General features: G+C 39.6%; 1 protein-coding gene across 1 annotated transcript in view; it reads right to left on the bottom strand.

Annotated features, from left to right (window-relative positions):
• The window catches only part of nkd2b (NKD inhibitor of WNT signaling pathway 2b), a 66,830-nt gene that overhangs the window by 12,704 nt on the left and 39,458 nt on the right, over window positions 1-14,668 (bottom strand). Inside the window, exon 4 of the mRNA XM_057834141.1 lies at window positions 2,248-2,308. Coding sequence (XP_057690124.1) covers window positions 2,248-2,308 — 61 coding nt within the window. The remainder of the gene's footprint in view (window positions 1-2,247; window positions 2,309-14,668) is intronic.

Here is a 14,668-nt window from a genome sequence, read left to right as displayed (position 1 = left end):
AAGTCTGGACTTTTACTTTGTAACTCCAGAATGTGTAATTTGTTCTTCTGAAACCATTCTGACGTTAATTTACTTTTGTGTTTTGGATCATTGTCTTGTTGCAGCATCCATCCTCTTTTCAGCTTTAACTGTCTGACAGATTGCCTCAGGTTTTCCTGCAAAACATCCCGATAATTTTTTAAATTCATTCTTCCATTAATGATTCCAAGTCATCCAGGCCCTGGGGTAGCAAAACAACCCCAAATCATGATGCTCCCTCCACCATGCTTCACGGTGGGGATGAGGTGTTGATATTGGTGAGCTGCTCCATTTTTCCTCAACACATGACGTCGTGTGTTACTCCCAAACAATTCAACTTTGGTTTCATCAGTCCACAAACTATTTTGCCAAAACTTCTGTGGAGTGTCCAAGTGCCTTTTTGCGTACATTAAAGGAGCAACAATGTTTGTTTTGTTTTGTTTTTTTTTTGGGGGGGGGGGGGGGGGGGGGGGGTGGCTTCCTCCGTGGAGTCTTCCCATCAACACCATTCTTGGCCATAGTTTTACATATAGTTGATGTGTGCAAAGAGATATTGGACTTTTTTTTTTACCTCTCAGAGGATTCTGTCCTAAACTCTTGCCGTCATCCTTGGTGAATGGCCACTCCTTAGGAGAGAAACAACAGTGCCAAACTCTCTCCATTTGTAGACAACTTCTCTGACAGACGATTGATGAACATCCAGACTTTTAGAGATGGTTTTGTATCCTTTTCCAGCGTTATACATATCAAAAATCCTTGATCGCAGGTCTTCCGACAGCTCTTTTGACCGAGCAATGATGCATATCAGACAATGCTTCTCATCAAGACAATTCTTACCAGGTGTGTATTTTTTAGTGGGCAGGGCAGCTTTAAACCTGACTTAAATTGTTTGGTAAAAAATGTTTTCAATTGTTCTTTAAGTCCCCTTAGGCAGAGGGCTCACTTATTTTTTCCCCCTTCTGTCATTGTTTGCATGCTATCTTCATTAAAATATGAAAACCTATAAACGTTTGGGGGGTTTTGGTTTAGGCAGACACTGTTTTTTCATCTGTGTGATTTTGACAAAGATCAGATCATATTTGATGGTGATTTTATGCAGAAATGTGAGAAATTCCAAAAGGTTCAGATAATTTTTCATACCACTGTAAGCTTCTTTTGCAATGCCGTCTATATGGTTTGCTATGTAGCTGTACTTTTCACAATTTAAATGCTAGATCTTTAAAATTTAATTTTGCAAAATGATTCGAACTGATCATGACTCATGAATACTGTATATTATTCATGCATTTTCAACAACATTTGACCTAATTAGGGCTGCAACTGATGATTATTTGCATAATCAGTTAATCCAACAATTAATCAGATGAATGTCACTTCTTTCAATAACCTTCACAATTTACCTTGAAGTTGTATACAGCATGTTGTGAGTAGACAATTTCCTTCAAAAATATTTTATTACAGCTTCCTGACTTAACTGTAGTCTACAACTGTATCGATTATCAAATTCGTTGGCAACTAATTTATTAATCGATTTAATTGATTAGTTGTCGCACCCTTATGAAAAAGGTAGTTTAGACAGTGTCCGAAAATTGGCAAACAAGCCAAAGATTTTTGTTCATGTCCTCCTTTGACTTAACAAAAATATGATGAAAAAAATCTGAAAATATTTACGACTAAGAAGTTATATATTATATACGTTATAATTTCAAGAATTTAGACAAGTTTAAGGTGAAGAAGGTCCTAAACGATTAATTGGTTATCAAAATAGTTGTTGATTAATTTGCCAATCGATTGGTTGTCGATTAATCATTTCACCTCTAGTCCTCATTGAATCGTGAACGTTTTGGACGCCCGTGGGAAGCCCGAGTACCTGAAGAAAATCCACACAGCACGGAGATAAAATGGGCAGATTTAAACCCAAGACATCTTAAATGTGAGAAAGAATCTATTATGATAATTTCCTGTCTGTAAGATATGTTTTTATCTGTAGGTTGCCACTTTTTAGTTGTAATATTTCAATTTTAATCTTGAAAGTTTGTCTAGTTTTATTGAAACGATATAACTTCATTGTCGAAAATTTAAAAACAAATGTGAAGGGTATTTTAATCTCATCATGCAATTATGATTTTGAGCCATTTTTGTAATGCCATAATAGTCTTGATGTTCGTCGTTGTACAGTAATTACGTTTAATGTTATTTTCCATTAACAGCGAATCCTTCCCAACTTACCCTCAAGGGGGCAGTGCTGATCTACGAGGTGACCTGGTTTCACATGCCCATTATGGAACTCCTGGGAGGGAAGAGATCAGAGATGAGAGTGAATCTACAGTTCAGACCTCAGACACAGAAAAAATAAACATTTCAAGCAAAAACATTTCCTCGTCAGATGTGTGCAATGAAAAAAACGTCGGCCTACATGGACAGTGCTTCATAGCAGCCAAACACTTTAAAACATGTGCACCATGCTTATTGTGTTACACTGTCTGGGATACACACAAGTGCAGCCAAGCGTTTGAGATTCCTCCCAAGCCTTCGAACAGACCATTGCATCCATCAAAAAAACGTTGCAATTGATCCTGTGTGTGCTCTTGGCCAACTTTGGTTTTCACAAAAAGTGCTCAGTGAGGAGAGCTTGATGAAAGAAGCCCAAAGTTTAAAGAAGTTATGTTACATTTCCCACTCAAAGCGCATAACACCCTTTTTATTAATTTCAATTGGGGAGTAATAGCCAGATGAACGTTTCATTATTTCATTATTCTGTAGCTTTTATCAAACACGTGACAAAGTGGTTTAAGGGACCCAACGAAGAATCATATGGGAATAAAATGTTTCCTACATAAAAACAGAACCACTCCACATATGTAACGCACAAAAGCACACACTTTAATTACACTTGGATTGTGGAAACAATTGAGGATTAAGTGCAGCGCAAAGCATAAGCCGCAAGAATTTAAACAACAAATGATTCATCTTATTTACGTCATGTTCGCTCCTTTCACATCCCAGTCTTTGAAATCAAATCTGCAGCGATTGACTCGAGGAGGCCCATTGCAAGGAAGCAAATAAAAAACAGATAGATGCTGGAAAAACAAAAGAAATGCATGTACTGCATGAGACTTTGAACATCTGCATGCGTTTAGGTGAAGGAGCCCCTCCACCACCAGCCCTCCTCCTCACTTCTACCTCCCCTTCCTCTCAGAGTAATGACAACAGCAGGGCCTGCGGTTTTATTTAACAATCTCAGAGCCCGTGATTATTCCACACTTCACAAGACGAGTCCCCCAGCCTCTAATCTAGCCCTGACCTTCACCGCCAATGCAATCCAGTCTCCGGGTCAAGGTTTGAACGCCCGCTGTAAATTGGCCACCTGAGACTTTTGGGAAGAAAACAGCAAACGATTGGGGAGCCTTGGGGGGCTGAAGGGGAAGGAGAGCGAGAGTAGGGAGATTGGAATAAAAGACAGTGAGGGCACAAAGGAGGAAAGGGAGGATAAGAGGAACAAAGATGGGAGTGGAACAGATACTAGAAGAGGATGTGGTTTGGCTAAGAAGAGACAGATAAGAAACGTCTACTGTTAACTGGGACCACTGCTTAAAAAAGGGGAGCAGGCTATTTGCAAACATTCATAGCTGCTACATAACCCCCCAAAAGCCTAACCCTCTCAAGGACAATGGTCACTACAGTGGACAGCAATCAAAAGTTGACACTTTTAACCTTTTAAAGGGCGACTATTTTCTGTCATTGAAAAAGAAAAAGAAAAAATCTCTCTACAGCGTATAATAATGTAAGTTAATTCGTTCCAGGACCTTGTTTGTAAGTCGAAATGATAGTATGTCGAGCAGGATTTTCCCATAAGAGTACATGATAGTTGGTGTTGGTATTATACTTATGTAGCGCTTTTCCACCTTTCAAGGCGCTCAAAGTTCCATTAATTCGTTCCACAGCCCACAAGAAAGCCCGCAAACAGTTTGCTGAAGACATGTCAACAAAGCACATGGATTACTGGAACCATGTCCTATGGTCTGATGAGACGGGTGGGCTTTCTTGTTACCGTCTTCAGAAGAGGCTTCCTCCTGGGGTGACAGCCATGCACACCAATTTGATGTAGAGTGCGGCGTATGGTCTGAGCACTAACAGGCTGACACCCCACCTTTTCAATCTCTGCAGCAATGCTGACAGCACTCCTGTAATGAGTCACATGACATTTTGGAGGGAAAATGACAAGCAGTACTAAATTTGGACATTTAGGGATGTACGTAGTTTCTAAGGGGTGTACTCACTTTTGTTGCCAGGAGTTTGGATATTAATGGCTATATTTTGAGATATTTTGAGGGGAAAATAAATTAACTCTATTATATAAGATGCACACAGACTACTTGTCAGTATTGTCCCATGAAAAGATATACTTAAATATCTGCAGAAATGCGAGGGGTGTACTCACATTTGTGATACACTATAAATATATATTATATACAGGGGTGCACATATTTTTTTTGCCCAGGTTCTCAGAGGAGGACCTGGCGATGTGACTTGGTCCTCATTGAGCTTGAGAGCCGACCCGCCTGATGCGAAAAAATTATGACAAGCTTTACTTAGAGCCAATTACCTTTAATTCATTATGTAAACAATTAACGCTTGATTAACATCAACTGGCACAACAAAATTGCCATTACTTTGAAGTGAAAAGTAAAGGAATAAACATAAAAGCACTAATTCAAAATAAAAGGCATTCATATGCGACTCCCACATTAACTCCAAGCCTTTGTAAAAGTGGGATGTCCTCCTCATAAGAGCTCATTGAACGTGCATGTTTAGCTTTGTGAAATGCGAGCAAAAACACATTTGTCAGTTCATGGCGCTTTTCTTCAATGACTTTTTTCTGCCACTTGGCCATAGGGAGAGTGGGGTCCTGTCTTGACATCGATAGTTTTCTTAATTGCCACATGCTCTGTTTTTTTCGTGCTTTTCAAAGTTTGGATGGCTAAAATTCTTTGACCCTACATAAAATGCGCTGCTCTTATTAACGACATTGGGATTCTCACGGCAAATGTTGCACCACATTTCCATGCGAGCAGCATTTGCTTCTAGCCATGGTACCTCCTGCCGCCACTTTTCAGCAAAAGTCCTTTTTTCCGGTAGCTCCGGTGACATCTCTGTCGTCCGTCTGTCTTTTGACGGTGGTGGGGAAACACGGAAGTAATTACTCATGGGTTCTGCCTCTTTGACATTTCGAGAAGTGATTTTCTCGTGTCCGCCGCAAATACAGTGGTCAGCCATCGGTACGCAAAAGCGTATGGAAACCGTTGAGGCCCAGCGCATTTGTCTACCTCCAGTACGCATGCGCGCAAGCGGACCACTTATGTGCACCCCTGATTATATAATATATATATATATATATAAATACATATATACAGTATATTAGGGCTGTTAAACGATTAAAAATTTTAATCGAGTTAATTACAGCTTAAAAATTAATTAATCGTAATGAATCGCAATTCAAACCATCTATAAAATATGCAATATATTTCTGTAAATTATTGTTGGAATGGAAAGATAAGACACAAGAAGGATATGTACATTCAACATACGGTACATAAGTACTGTACTTGTTTATCATAACAATAAATCAACAAAACGGCATTAACATTATTAACATTCTATTAAAGCGATCCATGGATAGAAAGACTTGTAGTTCTTAAAGATAAATGTTAGTAAAAGTTATAGAAATTTTATATTAAAACCCCTCTTAACGTTTTCGTTTTAATAAAATTTGTAAAATTTTCAATAAAAAAATTAACTAGTAGCTCGCCATTGTTGATGTCAATAATTACACAATAGTCATGTGGTGCTGAAACCCATAAAATCAGTCGCATCCAAGCGCCAGCAGAGGGCGTCAAAACACCAAAAAACATAAGTAACAAGTGGACATTACACTGTGCTGTCATTTTAATCTGTTTGAGCGGGGCATGTGCGTTAAACATGATTAATTTAAAAAATTAATTACGGTCCGTTAACGCGATAATCTTGACAGCCTTAATATATATATATATATATATATATATATATATATATATATATATATATATATTTATTTATATACGGGCTAATAAGTAACAAAATAATCCAGAAATACAATGGCATTTCCAAAAGATGCAAAAATATATAGGTTTTAAACTTTGCAACACTCCTGGAAAAAGCAGAGGAGGAACAACTGTAAAAAGTACATTACTGTAACATGTTTGGAACTTTTGTTCAAATGAAAACAAAACAAACAAACAAACAAACAAAAAAACCATAAAAAACTTTTCTTCGGTATCAGATCGAGATTGTATCGGCAGATTCTCAAAATCAGGTGGCTCGGACTCGGGTGCCAAATTATGTGATCGGGACACCCCTAGTTGTTACAGCTCCAGTGTAACACTCTAAAGTTAATTTTCTTCTCCATACGTTTTACCACATTACATGCGATTGATGACGATAGACGTCCAATTAATTTAAACTGGGAAGACTAGCTGTAGTGGGGATGATCATCTTTTAGTGCTATTCATGGCACTTAGACGTCCAATCCATTTTGTCCACTCGCCCAATCCCAGTCAAAATGAATTGGATGTCTAGCATCGTCAATGGCAGCCAATGAGTTCAATGAGTATTCTGCAGCAGTTAAAAATAAATAAATCATAATTCGTGCATGACAGGGTTAATCACAACAAACTGCACGTACACTTCAAACAAAACAACCACTCAAACACACAACAAACACAGTGTTGTGGCTTTTTTAACTTCCCACATCCCTTAGGGGCTGTTTTATACGACCTTATCCTTTTAAGGCCTTAGGACGCAAACGTTTGAAAATAGGTATAAAAGCGCAGCTCTCATGCAAAGTATGCATTTACTATACTAGGCCCAGCAAACTTACTCATTTAATTATAAACAGTTATAAAACCACATAAATGCTGACAAAGGGTATTCAAAGTTTGGAACATGCAGTTGGTGCACATGTGTGTAGTAGTATTTCTTTACAAGTGACATTTACAGTAAGTTACAGCATTTTGACTTGTTTTTGCAGGTCTGTGGGTAAGACAATTCTTGAGATTGACTAGAAATAATATACATAACCATGTACAACCCAACGGTACTGTTTGTTAACCCTTAGATTCATAAAGTGGGTCAAAAATGACCCGGTGAGGTTGTTTTCTTGAAATATCTTCGGAATGAAAAATTGTTAGCAAGTCATAGTCCAGGTATTCCTCAAAAAACATGTTTTTGATATAATGCCATTCAAATTTTTGATGAACTTTTTATACATTTGAAGAAATTGTCATTTTTGTATTACTACCCTACTCTTCCACATGCATTTTCTATGGAATCCAATGGGAATCTTTCATTCTTATCAACTTTGGCTGTCATGAATAAATTTACCGTGGACCACACAGACAGGTATGTAAAAAGTGATATCCCTTAAGAAGATTATTTTAAATAGAAAGAGCTGATACGTGTACAGTAAGTATTATGTCCATATAGTATTTTGTGTGTGCGTCTTTCATGACTCTTAATTATTATTTATCAACAAATTAACCTACTTCATAACTAGCTAACTAAGCCTAGGTTCATACCGCAGGTCGTAATGCACATTTCCGATTTTTTGTCATATCTGTTTTATGGCGTACCCGTTCAGACTGCCTTTGTCCATTGAGCCCGCTCCTTCCCCAAAAGCCGCGTTCAAGCTAGGCGCTAACGCTAATGCACAGCTGCACCGCTACTGTAGCACTCTGTCTCTCTCGCTCTTTGCTGATGTTAATTGCTGCATGAATTCCAATTTGGGGGACTTGACAGTTCGGACCACAGCCACATTCGGGAAAAATGTGGCTCGGATGGGATTTTAACCACATACGAAAGTGACCTGGATCGAATTTGAAAATGGTCCACTTTTATGCGACTTTTCCCGTTCAGTCGAGTCGGAAAAACACGAAAAAATCGGATTTGTGCTAGATTTACAACTGAAATGGTCCTACAGATGTTGGATGATGGAGAGGCAGTGACTGGGTTGGACTAAAGTGTCTGAAATTTCTGATGATGAGGACCCAGACTATTGTCCAGGTGGCAGTGGCAGTTGTCCACCTGGAAATCCAACTGAACAGGATCAATCTGACTCATAAGATTCCACTTATGTGTCGTCTGAAGAAAAAAAAGTATCCAAATTATGGCCAACAGAATGAGTTGGTAGGTCTCTAACTAGAGAGAATTACCTCCCACCCAGGGCAGAAAACAGACCCACAATATCCTCAGAAATCGGTCAGTGCCTCCACAAGGGCTTAGCACCGCTGTCTCACCAAAAAGATGCATGGGAGCTCTTCATCATTGATGATAAAATACAAGGAAGGATAAAGTCTATTGCTGTTGTTGTTGTTGTTTTTTTTTTTTTTTTTTTTTTTTCCAAAAAATGTTAATTGAATCATAAAGATATTTCAAGCATGAACTAATTCTTGTGTGGCCCTAAATATCATACTAATTAATATACAAGTGATTATTCTTCACCAAAATGGCATAAAAACACATTGGTTCTAATATGGGTCATTTTTGACCCACTTATGGAAGAGTGTAGGGTCCAGTAACTTGTGCATCTAAGGGTTAATGAGGCGTCTAACTTTCTTTGATGATCTTTATTTGTCGTATTTCCCTCGATATGTCAAAAATATATATAACATTACAAACATACTGTATATTTGTTCTAGCGATGTTCCGATCCGATAACGTGATCAGAAATCGGGCTGATGGCACCATTTTCAGAGGATCAAAATCGGGTCAAAAGGATCAGGTTTTTTATTTAACAAAATATAAATTTGTTTTTTATTTTATGTTTTTCTGCTTCATGCTCCTACAGCGCCCCACCATCTCTACTGTTAAGCAGCGCGGCCAAACTGTCCAGTGCACCTTGCATTTTACTTAGAGTTAACGATGATTGACAGGTCTATAGCTTTGATCTTGACAGAGAATCTTGGTAGCTCTACGAGCAAAGGCACAAATGCGTCAATCATGGTTAAACTTGCAGCCCAATCATAAGTGTGCTGTGGCAACTCATTGGGTAAGTGAGAGGCTGTTCTCAGCAGTGTGAGTGTCAAAGCGTGAGTGGATTTGAGCGGACTCACTCAATGAAGCATTTAATAAAGAAAAGCATTTTTCCAAATTATTCTTGTTTAAAAATAATTCACATTGTGAAGGTGGCACGGTTGGACAGTATTATGTTTGGAAGTTTTGTTCAAATAACAAAAATTTAAAAGATATTTTTTCTGTATCGTATTAGGACTCAAAGTCAGGTGACTCAGGTGCAAAAATATGTGATCGGGACGTCCCTAATTTGTTCAATTAACTATGTTGATGGACATGTCATTTTCTATTAGAAGGCAAAGGTACAGTTAAGTCATGTATGTTAGTCACAGTTTTCATGCCAGCACATCAGTTTTGTGTGGAACATTAGTGGATTTCATTCAAATCAGTATTTTGGTGAGTATTGTCTTTTTCAAACTACATTCAGGTGCGACACCTGAGTAGAAGTCCCACTAGCCCAAAAATGCACAATGAAGAGGGGGAAAACTGGAGTATAGGTCACGTGGTTTGGGGGAATTTTATTTCATCAGAGACCAAAATAAAACATTGTACATTATAGTCATCAGAACAAAATGGAGAACAACAGTTGTCTGTTAACGTAACATATAAACAATTCATCAGAAAACTTTCACCTGAACAACTGTTAAAATTTGTGTGCATACAGTCACCATTTATGCTTTCCTTATTAAAGTCACCAGATAGGATAACTTCTGTCTAGTCAGCCTTTCCTTCATCCTGGGCCAAGTGGTCCTCATGTAGTATATGTATTCTATTCTATGTTGCTTTCCTGCCCCTCCTATTCTATTGTCATCCCCTGAACAGAGAGGATTGCTATCACAGCAATGGGGGGAACAGCTACCAACATCCACAAAAGTTACATCGACTTCCTGCATCTTCTTTTTAGCCAAGCTAGGTGTATGTACATAAACCTTACTTTAAATCTAACAACAACACAACATAATTGTTTACCAAACTCTCGATCTCACTTTAAATCATTACAAAATCCAGAGTCTTCATCTTCTCTATCACTTAAAAAAAAAAAAACTCAGCCATCACTGAAAGTAAAGGGCACATCTCGAGCACCCTTCTCATGCTTGTCAATGTAGAGGGAAAAAAAAAATCTGAGAATGGGCCCAGCCAGACTATGAAAAAAGGTATGACTTATCCTCCAGAAAATACGGCAAATTAAATAATATATCATTTTTGCTCATAGAATGACTATTTTGACAATGTCTTTATATAAAGAATTATACCAGTTTCTACCAAATCGTTGTGTAAATGAATACTCTTAACAAACGGTGGTATGAAAAGGAAAGTAGTTGTCCTGCAGTTCAAAGCAACATCAAAAAGTCTTCTCATTCCTTGATAGACACAGCAGTTGTACACGAGAGAGGGGTTTGTCATGAAACAAACAAAGCCAACGTCCTCCAATTAAAATTGAGATGCGAGGAGATGTAACGTCTCGCTGAGTGAGGCAAAACACGTGGCTTCGCTGAGTACTGCACCCCAACACCTTCTCATTACATCTGCTGAGGGAGCTAATGAGAGAGCAGACCGTGTCTGACCGCAGTCTGCAGTTTAAAATCTCAACACATGGCATCTCCATCTACATCGCCCACGGTGTCGGCCTGCAAATCTGTCGGCCACATGTGTAATTAACCGCCTTCTGGCATCTCGCCGCTGCCATTCTTTCTCTATCAGATCACAAGATGCTCAGTGGAGCTACACAAATAAGTCTGGGGCTTTGTTGTTTTCCACCTGAAAGCTATAAAACATTGAGTATAAAAAGAAGACAGATGACAAGACGGAGTTGCAGGATTGACAAGGACAAGTCAATGCACTGACAGGACTAACATCCAAACAAGTGTCTTCTCGCCATTGTGGCACAAGCGAAAGCCTAAAACGTGTGGATGTGATGTCTGTTTCTGCTTAATGCGGCACCTCTGCCAAGCTTGCCTACAGCTTCAGCTTCTACTGGCAGACTTTAATGTGGGTTAAGGCAACCGGGGGGGAAGCTTTCATTGCTACCTACCAGGTGACATCAGACATCCCCCCTCTACGCCAGCATCCCACCCATCCTCCCGCTGGAAAACAGTACACAGCTTTGTTCTTGCACCCCCCCCACGCTAGCACCCAGCTCACCTACTTAAAACAGGCAAGCATAGCCCTCCTTTAAAACGTATGACGCACACAACACGTTTTGAAAATCTTCATAGAAAAAAAAACAGGCGAGCCTAGCACGAAAGATTGCCTGAACAGTTCCTCTCACCTCAGGATATGAATTACAGCGGCGTGTATGTGAATCCAAGCCTAAACATACAGGATGCAGGAGAGGAAAAAAAAAACCAGGATATCATCAAGAAGCTTCCACATATTTTCCAGTCAATGAGGTTTTCTGAACTTGTGCAATTAGTATCCACACAACTTGTACAGTGCAGCTCCCCTTTGTTGAATAAACAAGATCGCAATCATTTCCTCAGAAGTGTCTAAGGTGACACATACTCGAAGTCACCTGACACCTTCAGGAAGGTGCCAAGGGAAATCCTTGAGGCCCTTCAATGGACTATTAATTTTGTGTGATCGGGGGAGGCTAATTGCTAACGGAAACATGGCTCCGGGGGTGTCAGTGTGAAGAAAGGAACACCACTTTGTAAACATACGGCATAGTCGTCACCGCATGATGAAACCGGAGAGTAGGGGAGGCCAACGAGGAATAAAAGACCTCCATTCCAGGAGAAACGAGCCTGGCCTTGACTCAAAACCAGATGTAAGTGTTTAAACTGAAGCGAGCCAGTGAAAGGGAAGACGATGGGGGAAGGAAGAAGTGAGAGGGTTGCAAAACGTGCTTGCTCTAGAGTCTAAAAGAACAATGAAGGTATAGCAGACCTACGAGTCCTCTTTCCCAGTGGTTTACCAAAGCCTCAGCTTGGAAACCAAGTCAGGGTAATTATGGTGGTGAGTCAACACAGAACATTGGCCTCAGCTAGTATTGGATGGCAAGAGTTGAACCACTAAGTTTGAACATTATCCATTCCAGGATGCTTGTTTAAAAAAAAAGAAAAAAAAAGAAAAGAAAAAAACAGTTTTAGTGTCATGCCATTGCCATTGTTATACCTTCATTAACTGTTTGACTCTTTTATGTTCTGTGGGCATGCCACTTTAGAGATTCCATCATATTAAAATGCATTGGAGGCATGTGTAAGCCCCTTTGATGTGTCAGTTGACATGTACCGTATTCAGGTCAGTTATGGAATTTGAAATATAGGGGCAATTTTACGGGGAATTTTATCAATGCATCAGTTTCCTGTGAGATGTCTTTCCTGAATGGCATTGAGATGAGAACAGAACACCGCGCTGTCATCTGGACAGACTCCATGTGGCCGAGGTATGACTCTCGCAGGCCAGCGGGACTCTGTTTGAGGTCAAATAGGAGGCAGAACCTCTCTCTTGGCAGGACATGAATCACAGGGGTGAAGCCTCTTCGGTCCTTGTATAACAACAGCTGTGAGGGAGGGGGGCATGGGCTTGGGGGGACTTTGATGGGAATGCTTAGCCACTGACATAAGCGCACCTAAACCACTAAAAGTCACCTGTTCCCCTACAATTGAGAGATCTTCTAATACCACCGTTCCCCCCTTTCCGAACCTGATTATCCTCCTACTTTGATTTGACCTGCTGGACGACATAAACAAAGATTATCACTGCTAGCTGGCCGCCATGCATCTGTCAACGATGCTGTAATCAGCTCTGCTTCATTAAAGCCGGCGTTGATAGCAACGTGATATAATGGAGGACCTTTTCTCAGCTGTCACAAGAACGGCGGACACTCATGCTACTCGAAAATCACGCATTTCGTTCCACTGAGTCTTGTTCGGTATTAAATAGCAGTTTACTATATGAAGTATTTGATCAACAAAGTGAACATAGTTTACAGATTAAATGTAGCTGGTGCCATATGCTCTCATACATGTAAAGCTGTGTAGGACTGAAAAGTCTGCAACTGCAGAATTGTAGAAAATACTGACCAAGTTAAAATTGGAAGAAGTTGGAAAACTTGGATTTAAAATATGGAACAGGCAGACGCTCTCAACAGTCGCCCTTGTATTATTTGGACTATTTTGTAAAATTAAATACTGCACTCTATTGTCAGAAAAAAAATATTCCAAATAAAACTGTGGCCATCATTAATTATTTACGAACTGTAAAAGAAATCTCTTATTTTAATACTATATCTTTCATTTTATATATGTAAACACAAATTCACCTCTAATAGATCGGCCTTTCGCTTAGGGTGCAGGTCCAAGTAGCCAATTTCGATTCAAAGCCTATTACAGTACTCCAATGGCCGCATTGGCAATTATTTTGCTAGTTATATGATCGCCTATAACCTAATGTTAACATTTTTTTCCTGCCGATGCAGTATTGAATTTGCCCTGATTATTAGCCACATTTAAAAGATCCAGACAAATAAAATTGATTAGTCTGTACAACTAAAGCACAACACAATTCTTCGGAGCATGTTTGTTGACCTTGATACCCATTAAACAATGGGTTCAAATGTTTTCCGGAAGGATATACACAGAAACCACGGGGAAAACACACGAGACAGCATTGGAGCTCACAATCATTCCGTCAAACAAGAAGGACGCGCCAGGCAATGGAACTGGATAGGCGCTTGGCCTCAAACAGGATGTGCCTCTGTTTGTGGCCTCCATGTGAAATTCTGTAAGCTCCCGCGCAGGCCCCTGGCTCTTAAGCTTAGCCAATGGGGAGTGCGTCCAGGCCGATAAAGCTGAACAGATTTGTTCCACATTCCACAGGCCCTTTAAACAACACAGAAGACCTCAGACTGCCAGGTTGCGGCTGAATTGGCGTGGACATCAATCCCATGAGGACCCGAAATGACTCCACCTCTTATAAGTCATGCAGAGAAACTCTTGTCTCATTTAGAAGGTCTTCGTACAAATTGCTCTTTAATCGAGTTGTCTGCCACTCACAGTTAAAAAGTAAAGATTTCATGCACATTCCTGTGCTTTGGGAGGCAGGCTGAAAAACTATCCTTAAAAATGAGCATTTTCACAAAGATGCACTGTTGAGAACACTGATCTGTGAAACCCTGATGCTAAATAGCGTGTTAAGATTATTGCAACGTGACACCGTGTAATCAGCCCATTAAGAAATCAAAGGGACGTTACACAAAAAAGATGCTTGGGGCAAAAAGACACATCCAGTGTCTTCCTGTTCTATTCCCATTTCTGCATTGAAATGAAAATGCTAAACCCGAATGCATGCAGTGCTTGGCAAAAGTATTTGCCCCCCTTGAACTTTTCAACCTTTCACCACATTTCAGCCTTCAAACATAAAGATATAAAATTTTAATTTTTTGAGAAGAATCAACAACAATTGGGACACAATCGTGAAGTGGAATGAAATTCAATGGATATTTTTATACTTGTTTTAACATATGCAAACCTGAAAAGTGGGGTGTGCAATAATATTCGGCCCCTTTACTTTCAGTGCAGCAAACTCACTCGAGAAGTTCAGT

Source organism: Corythoichthys intestinalis, chromosome 4 (assembly GCF_030265065.1).
Source record: "Corythoichthys intestinalis isolate RoL2023-P3 chromosome 4, ASM3026506v1, whole genome shotgun sequence".
NCBI classification, from domain to species: domain Eukaryota; kingdom Metazoa; phylum Chordata; class Actinopteri; order Syngnathiformes; family Syngnathidae; genus Corythoichthys; species Corythoichthys intestinalis.
Note: the sequence above shows the minus strand (reverse complement) of the source record. Positions and strands in the feature narration are given on the sequence as shown.